This window comes from Sinohyriopsis cumingii, chromosome 2, assembly GCF_028554795.1.
Source record: "Sinohyriopsis cumingii isolate HCF-2022 chromosome 2, ASM2855479v2, whole genome shotgun sequence".
In the NCBI taxonomy this organism is placed as follows: Eukaryota; Metazoa; Mollusca; class Bivalvia; order Unionida; family Unionidae; genus Sinohyriopsis; species Sinohyriopsis cumingii.
In genome coordinates this window covers 68668701-68681179 of record NC_142962.1, presented here as the reverse complement: position 1 = coordinate 68681179, position 12479 = coordinate 68668701, and the positions used below count along the sequence as shown (strand labels likewise).

At 37.6% G+C, this 12479-nt stretch overlaps 1 protein-coding gene across 2 annotated transcripts in view; it reads right to left on the bottom strand.

The window, feature by feature from the left end:
* Window positions 1–4563: 4563 nt before the first annotated feature.
* LOC149805102 (endoglucanase-like) overlaps window positions 4564–12479 on the bottom strand; it is a 32204-nt gene continuing 24288 nt past the window's right edge. For both annotated transcript variants that reach the window (XM_089935899.1, XM_089935909.1), the window contains 2 exons: window positions 5622–5870; window positions 4564–4909 (listed from right to left, as the gene is read on the bottom strand). In XM_089935899.1, the coding sequence (XP_089792025.1) occupies window positions 4587–4909; window positions 5622–5870 (572 nt within the window). In that variant the 3' untranslated portion in view covers window positions 4564–4586. The remainder of the gene's footprint in view (window positions 4910–5621; window positions 5871–12479) is intronic.

The following is a 12479-nucleotide window of genomic DNA, read 5'->3' as shown; positions in this document are numbered from 1 at the left end:
TCAATAAATTTAGTTGTTCCTGTCCCCCATAACGTACAGCCGGAATATAATGCCTTTTGATTTACCAGATTTCAAGATTTAGAAATACTAAAATATCTGGACAAAAGGTTCCACATCTACAACCCTAGAAGAAGAATGAGCTAAAGCAGCTAATATATGAATATGAGCACTTCCTCCGTAATGTTCCAACTCGAACAAACAAAATCTACCAAGATGTTGAAATTGTAGATTCAAAACCTGTAAAACAACACCCCTACTGGATGAATCCCCTTAAGAATAAATGTTTGAAGAAGGAAATTTAATATTTTTTGGAGAATTTCTTTATTGACGCAAGCAAAAGCAACTGGAATTCGCCATGTATAATTGTGCCGAAACCAGATTATTATTTCTGTATGTGCACAGACACAGATATGTGAACAGTGTCACAAAAACAGACTCATTTCCAATGCCGAGAATTGATGACTGTATTGACGAGACTGGAAATTCAAATTATGTTACCAAGTTTGAATTGGTAAAAGGATTTAGGCAGCTTCCACTTATGGATAGAGTAAAATAAACTTTGTGCAACTCCAGATGGACTCTGTCAAAACAAAGTGATGTCGTTTGATATGAATAATTATCCATCTACATTCCAGCGCTTAATGAACAGCTGGTATAGATGGCTATGACGAATACATTGACGACGTCATTATTTACAGCGATTCTTGGAAGGATCACCTGGAAACTGTCCGGAAATTCTTCGTTCGCTTGAGTGAGGCAAATTTGACAGTTAATCAAAATAAAAGTGAATTTTACCGAGCTTGTGTCAGATGTTTAGGACATGGACAAATTAAGCCTGTAGAATCAAAGGTGAAAAGTATCTTTGAATTCCCGGTGCGTATCAGTACCAAAAAAGCAAACGAGGCGAGTTTTCGGTATGGCTGGATATTATCGTAACGTTTGCTCAAATTTTCCCATAATAGCTGAGCCCCTGGCAATTTTATTAAGTATGAAGACCAAACTTGATTGGTCTGACAAATGCCAGGAGGTGTTTGATTAATTAAATGCTATACTTAAGAGTGTACCAGTTCCTTCAGCTCCAGATTTCAATCAACCATTCAAAGTATCTGTTGATGCGAGTGATGAAGGGGTTGGTGGTGTATTAATTCATGAAGATAAAAATGGTGTGGTTCATTTAGTGTGGTATTTTTCAAAAACAATTAAGTAAGCACCAGAAAAATTATGTTACCATGAGAAGGAACGTTTGGCTCTAATTCTGGCATTACAACACTTAAAAGTGTATATTATTTCTCCAATTATTGTATTCGGTGATTACAACCCTCTTACTTTCATCAACACAATGAAGAATAAAAACCAGAGGTTGTTGAGATTGAGTTTGATGTAAGAATACAACACTGATTTTCTTTACATCAAGGGAAAAGAAAATATATTCTGATGTACGTCCACGTGTTTAAGAGTATCATATTCCTTTGCTTTATATAGATTTTGGTGCATTCATTATACTTCTTCCTTTGCAAACTTTTGTCATGCGTATATTTCATTTATATAGAAAAAGAAAAAGTTATTGCATAAATCTTTCTTTTCTTTATTTTTATTTTTAAAAATCTCATCTTTTTTCAGATCCTTTGTTGTTTGCTTTGTATTATTTAGCTAAATCTTAATGTTTATCTAAGAGACTCTTAACTGACTATTCAACAATTTACAATTTCTTTCATTGTTGCTCAGTATAATCCGCTATATATTCACACAACTTTCCAATTGTTATATCGTGAAATACGAAGAAAGATATAATCCATTAGCTTTTATTCTAATCTCATACCGTCTTTATTGTACATGTTGTCTCCAACTAAAGTTTATGATGCAGATGTTGAAACTAAACAACGTTGCTCCTAAATTTAACCACAGTAAAAATGTACTTGAACTTATTACATAAATCAGCAACTTTTAAGCATTTTCTAAATATCATAGTCTACCTCCAGTGTTTGATTTTCTCTTCAAATGTTTATCTTTTATTGTTTTGTATCCTTTAACAGCGTCACCAGAAAGATAAATCCCTAAACAACCCAAAACTAAAAAAAGAAACAAAAATCAGCGACTCGTTTATGTTCTGCAGTCTGAAACATGTTTTCCAAGAAGAATTCCACGAAATATTTTAGAACACAAGAACGATTTCTATATTTCAAACAAGAAGGCAATAAATGATACATAAACTAGAACCAAATAAAGGAGTATATAGTCATGATATTTTATTAATCATTGGTACTTTCATTCAGTATCTTAAAATTTCACAATTTTGTACCACAAATGCGCCGAGAAATTGTTAGTAAAGTGGGCGTTCATTGGTATCACATCATATTTAGTTCACCTAGTTAATTAAAACAGGTTCTTTGATGGAGTCGTTACAACACCATCATCTTTGTTTAAAGTACATAATTAGATGACGACTTTTGCAACGGCATCTAATTAAAGCATTGAACGCGTTAGTTGTCCTTTTTAAGAATGGTTCAAGCTTAGGCCTCAGGCCTTGGGTGAATACCAAATGTCTGATTATAACTAAAGAATTTTCAACATAACAAGTCTTATGTTCATGCTAATTATACAAGAATTTATGTTAAATATATTTGTACTATTGACTTTATTCTGAAAGTGACCAATTAAAAAAACCCACAAGCTATAATAATTTACTAATTTCATACCTTTGTCAGTGTCTACGTCAATAAATAGTCGAAAGTACGTATTGCACCTATTTGAACAAGGTTGCTTGTATCAATTACACAATTTCAGTACTCAGCTCCAGTCCTATCATTGCCTTGTGCATGGCTCATATGTCCAAATTAGCTTTCTCTTGGAATAGTTCAGTTACTTTTTCCACAAACATTGAAATCTGTCTTTCTTGAGTATTAAAGTTTTCATGTTATACTTGACAATGAGAGTAACATATGTCATGTTTCAAGCCAAATAAATCTCTTCTAGTCGCTATTCTCTTTTATTACAATAACATTCATACACACTCGTTCATTTCAATCGAGGATATCGGTTTCTCCCCTTCTTACATGTACAAATTCTGATGAACTTCGATGGGCAGGTTAAGTTTAATTCATTAGAAAACATGGCAAAATTTCAAAGTTATCTACCGATCACAAAAAGTTACACGTGTCTCTATATTAAAAAAATTGACAAGTCCGCCATTACTTTTCTTGCTCCTTGCTGATAAGGAACCATTACACGATGGTCTTCCTCTTAATTGTGACATCGACTGAAGAAAGAAAACAACAACAACAAAAACAAAACAAAACAAAACAAAACAAAAAAAAGACAAACAAAAAAAAAAAAAACAAGCAAACAAACAACAAAACAGAACCAGTGCACAGGCCGTCGCAGCAAAGAAAGACAGCTGTCAGCGCGGTATCCTTTGCTAGTTATGGAAAGTATTTATAAATTTATAAACACACCATCGTTGATTGAGGAAGCCGGTGTTTTGCGTCAGGAAAGGAAAGACAACGCTGCAATCAATCAAAAATGGTGATATGACATATTGAATTGATATGTTAAGCACCTCAATGGCATTTTAAGCATAGAAATGGTCCCATCCTGGCCTAAATATTTATACTTACTGAACATGCATCGAATATTTTTATATTTAATACCTGGCATCCCTCGAACTAGATGACTCTGCATCATGTTGACAACCTCACATACACTTTGTCTCTACAGTAGTATTATTATCAGAGCGAATCTCACAAATAAAACCATACAGATGTTGCAATTACACTGGGCACTTTAATACATTGAACTTTAATGAATTTACATGTAATATGTATATATTTGTAGCAAGTCATCTTTGCTGACTTTGCAAATAGCTCCCAAAGCTAGCCTGTTAAGTGATAGAGATCACACTATGTCAGTGTGTTTGTCTAATGGAGCCGTAAAATGGAGAAACGATCTGATTAGGACAGAGACTGGCTGGTGGGTGTTCTTTAGGGAATGATATTGTTATAAGCTTAATAAGTAAGGTTAATGACCTTGTGATCTTGGATAAGATTGTAACAGGTCACTGTCAGGAAAAGTTATATGGAGGATAGAAAATTCTGAGAAAATCTAGAAGTTATATCAGTATAAGGGAGTCAATGGTTAGATCTAGACCGGGTTGCATGCTTCATATTTATTTAGAGGCATTGTTGTATCTCACTGATATCTCGTTTTGGGGTGTACGCAAATGTATAGTCTTTCAGATTGATTAAAAACAAAATTAACGAATTTTCCTGTGAAAATTCATTTTAATAGCTTTGTTAGGATTTTTTTAGTGTTTGGTGATCCAATAATTTTTCCCATATTGATATATCAGGTCTCGACTTTAATTAGTATACATGAGTCTATGAAGAGTTTGAAAACTATTAAAGAGTGTCAAAATCAATAAATTAAATTCGTTTATTCAATCTCTTTTTATAAGTCCCCACCATAATTGTTTTGGATGAACAAACATTCTGGTGTATTTTGATCTTGAGCTAGATGAGTAGATATCTAATTCCCTGACTAGCTTATGAAAAATAAAGTAAATAAATATAATTTTCTGCTTAATTTATATCTTATTTTCCCTGATAAAAGCACTGACATTGGTGATACATGCTATAGCTTGGTGTCTTTGAGTTTTCATGATTTGCTTGGTCACAGTTCACTTCCTCATACATCACTTCCGGGTTGAGAAATCTCCAGCCGATTGCTCCTACCTGCCCATCTCCATCTTCTAGATCAAAGTGGGCATGGTAACCATATTTGTTGAGGTAGCCATTGTGACTGTCCTGGCTACACCAGCTGAGGTTTGGGTATTCATTCGTACATACGTTACTCACCATGAAAACATGGGACTGGCCAGCTGCGACGGCGCCGCCTTGCCCAGGTATGAAACCACCTACAAATAAATGAAATAATTACAGCTAATCTTGCCAGCTCAGATAATGTAGGGGACGATAATGTCTTATTAATACAATGAAACTTTCCTTTACAGAGACCTACAAATTTGGATCGTCACAGATGTTTCTGGTTTAGAGACGTAAAATAAGTGTTCTTATCTTTTAGTCTGGGTCACGATATGTCGCAAACAAACATTGGTGATGCTGGGTGGTGGGAGTATTAGGATGGTGGTGAGAGTAGAACGGATTACTGCCTGAATATGTAAATGAGTGAAAATATTCAACTTTTGCTAATCTCTAGATTCGTCAATCTATGAATTTGCAAGTTTCCTCGTATAAATTAGTTTTTCTTGTCGAACTGAGGTATTCTCCACTGATGTTTAAATTGCATGGAATTAGTGGAAATAATTTTGTTTTATCTATTTGAAAGACTAGTCATTGTAAGCCCGTCAACTGATTTATCTGACCAATCCAGATATCTTAAATTCTATTGATGCGGAATACTTAGATTTAAAGTTCTTAGTACTTTTATGCATTGTCGGATTGCTGGCTGAGTTGGTAAGTAAATAGAAGGATCGTAGGCTAGCATGATATAAAATTTCTGTGAATGTACCAAGGTAATGCACATTCTGGTGGATCGCTGAATAAACCTAATGAAAGTTTTATTAAGTGCATGTTTGGATAAATATAGTTGTGTATGTATAAACATACCAGTTGTTGTCATTTTAATGCATTGTCCACACCTTTGTCCACACCACGCTATTTTCGGATCGTTGTCAAATATATTCGGACTGGCAGCTGCCACAAACCCGGAGCGATTCCATTCAAATTGGTTATCGCCATTCGCCGGACCACACCCGCACGCACCCCTGTGGCCGTCAATATACCAGTTCGTGCTAGCACACATTTTTCCATTATACATTCTTGGATTTCCTGTGCATTTCTGCTCTGCATTGCAGCCTGTTAAAGTTTTAAAAATACATCAGATGAGCATAGGTCCATTTATGTCACCTTAGCACGTGCACCTGGTTTATGTTATAGCCACACTCAAAACATATTGAGCAGCAGGGAAGTTCTACAGACAAGACTCCCAGACCAAAATAAAGCTTCCTACGAGAACTTTCTCCGTAGAAGCCTCAGATTTCAAAAATAAGCCTTCCTGCGAGAATTAATTTGCGTAAATTCGTCACCGATTGCAATTTTTGTGTGCAAAAATCATTGATTTTGGACAGCAATTTTAGGGGGGGGGGGTAGGAGAAATTTATTCCATCGATGAAGTTTGCAAAGATTTGGCTGCGAGTCTCATGAATAAATTTGATCAAGACCGATTCGATATCTACTACGCGGATCGTGAAGATTAATCGTGATAAAACCATGCGGTGTTGCCTGAGCGCGGCTGAAGAAATTTTTAAATTTGTTTATGTCCATATCGCCGTTACACCAAGTCTGATGAATATTTCTCAGCGTGTGAGTATCAACACCATTGAAAACTGATAAGATATTGCAATTGTCCCTAATTACCTTTGGAATTTGCGTATATCGCTGCGTCACGTAAATAACATCGGTGTTCTTGTGTCGGCCACGCGAGAATATCCTAGCCGGATTAGTTTGCTTATCCAGCATAACATCATCGAAAACAACAAGATTATTAACATCGCCATCTAAATTTTCCACGGATGGAGTTTCATTGATGTCTGTGATGAATTCGATTGTGCCTTCGTCGGTATTGTCGCTAAATTCCTTTAGCACTTGATAACATCGCTGATCATCAACGGATGGCGCAACCAAATACAACTTATCCCATTTTAGCCACCGCATTATCAAATTTAGCAACAATTGCGTCTTTCCAGAACCAGACGGGCCAATAATTATCATCCTTATCGAATTCGGTAATACCGCGTTGTGTTTCGCTTGCTCGCGTTTCTTCGTGGCGGAAAAATCAATTACATTCATGTTACTAGAATACATGGATCTATATTGTGTTAAGTGTCGCACGCGCACAGCTACGATAAATCCAACCGAAATCGTCACACGCAATAACAGAAACGCAATTGCAGGAGAATGCGAAGTTTGTAGCACGCGCAAATTCAGATTTGTAAAAAAAAAAATAGAAGAACCGGAGGAGACATTGCCGCCTCCATGAAAAATCTACCTGGGTTGCCCTGGGCGAAATATCCCGGAGAAAAGCATCTGCCAGGATACAATTACTGCGGACCTGGTACGAGGCTCGATATAAGACTCAACGATAATAATCAACCAAATCCCGGCGAGGATCCAGTAAACGCCATCGATAACGCGTGTTACTATCACGATCTTGCGTATCGTAGCGGGGATTTACAACAAAGACATCTCGCTGATATTAGGCTAATTCATGCAATAGACGCGATTCCTGACAAAAGTTTCAAAGAAAAATTGGCAACCTGGCTGATAAAAGGCGCGATGAAAGGTAAATTAGTATTCGGCGCTGGTAAATAATAATGGAGCAGATATATTATTCTCCGCGAGGATTCTGGCGAGGAAAATCAGCAATTGCCAAACTCGCCAAGGCAGCAAAAGTAAAACAATCCGTTGCTGAATCGTGGCTATCGAAACAGGCAGTCTGGCAAATATATCTTCCCCCGCCTAAGAAAATGTCATATGCGAGTTTCTCTGTCAGCGTCCCTAATGAAGTCCATCAGGCTGATTTAATGTTTCTTCCTTACGATACCGTCGACGGAGTCACATACAAGTATGTGTTGACGGTTGTTGATATCGCTAGCAGATACAAGGAAGCGGAACCGTTATCGAATAAAACAGCAACGGAGATCGCTAAGGCGTTTAGCGAAATTTATTCACGATCTCCATTAACATGGCCGAAGCTTCTCCAGGTTGATCCAGGTCGAGAATTTCTTGGCGCGGTTACTTCACTGATGAAAAAGAATAATGTTAAAATCCGTCGCGGTATTGTAGGTGTTCATCACAATCAAGCTATCGTTGAGAGATTCAACAAAACGCTCGCAGAACGATTATTCGGATATCAGTACGCGCGCGAATTTATTCAGGATAATCGATCTCATGATTGGGTATCGAGGTTGCCTCATGTGATTAACGCACTAAATAACGAGACAACGAGAACAATAGCAATGAAACCCGCAATTGCAATTACAAAAACAAATATACCCCTAAAGCGAGATTCCGCAATTCCGCCTGTATTAGGTAGCGTCACTGTCCGGTACTTATATAAAGAAGGCGAGGCCGAAGGAGGAAGAAAAAGAGCAACTGATCCAAATTGGAGCGTTACAACACACAAAATATCAGCCGTAACAAGATCATCGGGAAGACCAGCAATTTATTTTCTAGATTCGCTAGCGCCACAACGCGGATTTACCAAGGAGGAATTACAAATAATACCGAAAGATACTCAACTACCGCCGGCGTCATTAATGTGAAACCGAATTCTACCTAACTGAGATAATTTTCTTACTCTTGACACGGCTAAATAAACTAAATTTGACCAGGAAATTCTATCATCGACGATCCAAACTTGACCATCTACGGTCAATCCCTGCGATGAGTGTATCGTTGTTGCGTAGCCTAATTTCCATGGCGATCTTTCTGCGTTTATCGCGTCATTAACAAGATTAATATCAACAAGAATAATATCGTTCAAGACCAGGATCTTTTCCTCTCCGCAGGGTAAAGTAACACTGATATTTTGTTTTCTGGTATCAGCGGGCCTGTAACACAACGGCACCTGCAATGTTGGAAATTTCTCACAATGAAGCTTGAATAACATTTCCTGAATAACATCGCGAACAATTTTTCTGCTAGCAACGATCAAATGATCGGGACGCCACAAATTTAGAAAAATATCCATCGGAGTCTCGTCGATTATTCTTCTCATCACATCGCATTGAATTTTATTCGGTTGTAATCGAATTATTTTCTTAAATTCGGTCAGTAAAATATCATCGGATCTATAATCGGCGTCGATTTCCTCATAATAGTCAACGAAATTCCTGAGCCATTCGTGAGGAGATTCACCATCAATCGGATCTGGCTGGCCATGATCTCCGCACATTATCACGGCGGTATTTTTCTCCTCCAGCCAGATCAGGAACGATTTTAATACAACTAAATTTACTGTGCAAATTTCATCAAATATTATAATTCTGTTGATATATTTATTTCCCATACGAGCCGAATCCCATAATCCACCGCTGTATTTGAAATAACTGTGATAAGTACCAGAATCAACGCCGCGTTGCCTTATTTCTCGCGCTAATCTGTGAGTTGGAGTCAACACTATCATATCAGATTTCGCAAATAAATTTATCGCTCGCGTTGTTTTACCGCTACCGCCAGGACCATTTAGGTAAACAAATTTGTTACGTGAAATCGGGTCAAATGCGGATGCAGCCGTCGATATTTCCTCGCATTTATCTCGATGAAATTTATCGCAATCTTCGACATCGGCGTCCTCACAGTAATCTAGGGTATCTTCGTTTTTTATCCTCCAAGTGCCCCAAGAACCATCAGCGATTAAATTATCCAGCCTATACTGATATTTCTTATCGAGATAAAACGAATCCGTTGCGACCCTTACCGCGATATCAGAAAATTTATTTATCATCGACAGTAAATTTATACTCACATAAGCGAGCATCGATGATCTCAAATGTGTATACTGCGCTGATTCTCCGTCAAGGTAACTAATTACGGTACCTAACTTTACTCCGTCAATGATAATATTCTCTCTGTTGCAGAATATCCCTCGCGATACCGTATCGGCTATAATAAAGTCCATCTCAGCATCGTTGATAAACAACCTAGCGTGTCGGTGTTTATGATCAACGGATCCTCCTTGAGTAAATTTGCCAATTATTTTTCTTCCGATATCTTTCGCGTTTTCACAATCCGTCGGCAACCACACTTCAGTTTGTTTCCTGTATGATATAATCGCCTCACTCACCGTCAACGATACTAACATTGATGAATCCAGCATATACCTCAACAACACTATAGGGACCCAACGACGCTGCGATAAATGCCGACCAAACCAAATATAACAAATTTTATGTAAATTTTCAGCAAGCTCGAATGAAGTTACATAAGCGAATCCGGTCATGACAAAATCAGGTAACGGCCCGTTAATTGCTACCCTTGTCATCTCGCTGGTGGGATGGCCAAATTTAGCAAAATAATCCGCACAATCACCATATCCAAGGAAACTTCCAGGATAACACGCGCTCATATCAACGGAGATCATATCTTCGAAATAATATTTGGTATTCCACAATCCGCCATGGCCGTATTCGATACAGCTAAGTTGAATATCAGCGAGAAATTCGTTCCTTGTAGGTTTCCACGAATTTCTTTCTCTTGCAGCGTGAGCGGCAACAGACGGAACAGTAAAGCAGTTCGTTAATAACTGATCAGGATTTGACGAATATTTCACCGCGATATTTTTCATAGATTCATGTAATTTTTCATCACGGTAAATATCTCCGCGCGGCAATATAAATTGATCGTATCTTTCTTCGCTCGAGAATAACCAAACTGATATTGGATCAGATGCGGCTAATATTTTGATATATCGAAACATGGCATCGGAATTGTCTTTTGCGCCTTCCACAGGATAAAATTTAACAGCGCGATCTCGCGGGAATATCATTACCGACTGCGACCACGCATGTGAATTATGATCAACAATCTCGATTGGTACTCCTCGAGATTTATACGGCGACGAATATAATATTTCTCCTGATAGCGTTTTCACGGTAATAGGAAATTTAAGTTTCTTGCTCAACACAGCAACATCGTCAATCGATGCGCCATCAACAACTGTCTTTGCCCATGAATTAATTTTATCCAACCTCAACTGAGTCAGACCAGATCCACGACGAGCGTTTTTCATATGCTCGATAACGCGCTCGGCAACGCAGTTTATCATCGGTGATTCTTTCATCGCAGGTAGATTTTTCATGTCGGGATTATTATTTAGCCGATAAATTCCATAAACAACAGCGCTAGATGGATATGCCCTGGCATAATAAGGACCGTCAATTCCCAATAATAATCCTGGCTTCGAATTTTTATCAAGAATAACGTTTTTCTTACCGCCACGCACGGGATCTCGTTTATCGCGAATAATCCAAGTGTCGTCAGACATTTGTGCAATAAATTTTATTCCAAAGATAAATCGTTCTTCCTTGTGTTCGGATTTTATGTGCTCGATTATCTTCTTGGCCCGCTCCAGATTCATCGTAGCATCAACAGCGTTAGTTTTCCATGTCGACCAAGTGTGAATCGCCCCATCATCGAAAAATTCTTTTTTGGCGCGATCAACCTCAGGAATGATATATTCTGCCTCATCAAGATCAAATACATCCATTATTATATTTTAGACAAATATCTAAATTATATAATGCAGTGCAAATGGATACCAATCGGATCAACAAAATCATGCGACAAATCCTGCAGAGGCGATTATTGTGGCGCTCACATATATGCGATTCGACGAGGCAGTAAAGGACCACAGCGGTGCTTAGTTTGCCAAGTTGGCACTCGAGGAAAAACTCGATTGTGTCTGGCTTGTGGAGGGAAAAATTATCGGGAATTGCGGCGATATTATGAAAAAAGATCCTCGTCGATAATAACATGCGAAGAAGATTATATTAATCGATTCAAGGCAAATTACGATTTAAACAAACAGAATATTGTATATGAATCCAAAATCAACGATTCCTGCAATGAAAATCACACACGAGTATAAATCTCATCCTACGATCATGGGATACGAGGCATCATCGGATGGTGTTGTCAGACATATCAGAACGAAGAAAAATGTTGGTAGGGTTAGCAATTCGGGTTATCTATTGCATAACTTTAGTGGAGTAAGTTATTTATGCCACAGATTTGTTTTCGAGTGTTATCACGGACTCATCAAGAATAATTTGGTCATTGACCACATTGACGGAAATAAACTTAATAATAAAATATCCAATCTTCGCGCGGTAACTCCGAGTGAAAATTCAAGATTTGGTAATACCGGTGGCATACGGCGACCAGCTAAAGCGGTTAAATCGATAAATCGAGAAACAGGTGAGGAGATGATATTCGAATCGATGAGCGCAGCTGCAAGATATTATAATATTAGTAAAGCATCGGTGCAACGTGCGGCAGAAAAAATAATCAATGCAACATTTTCATATAATCTCGGCACTTGGATCGAATTTTCCTATATCCCAATAATATTCGACGAAGAATAATTGAATATTAAAAAAATTAATATAACATGGATGAACAAACCATAAACAATATTATCGAAGCTATCGATGATCTAAGGAAAAAAATAAATCTTCCATCGGATCTAGACGCGAATAAAATCCGATCCGAATTCGAGACGATTGTTCAGGGAAAACTCGAATACAAATACACGCTACCATCCGAATACAAATTAATAAAGAAAATCCAAATCGCGATGTACCAATCACTTGCAACAGTCAGTGATGATCAAATTGAGGATTTTGTTAAATTATCGACGCTGGTAGAAAAAGCTAGGTTGATTTTATCAGAAGCATATGAATC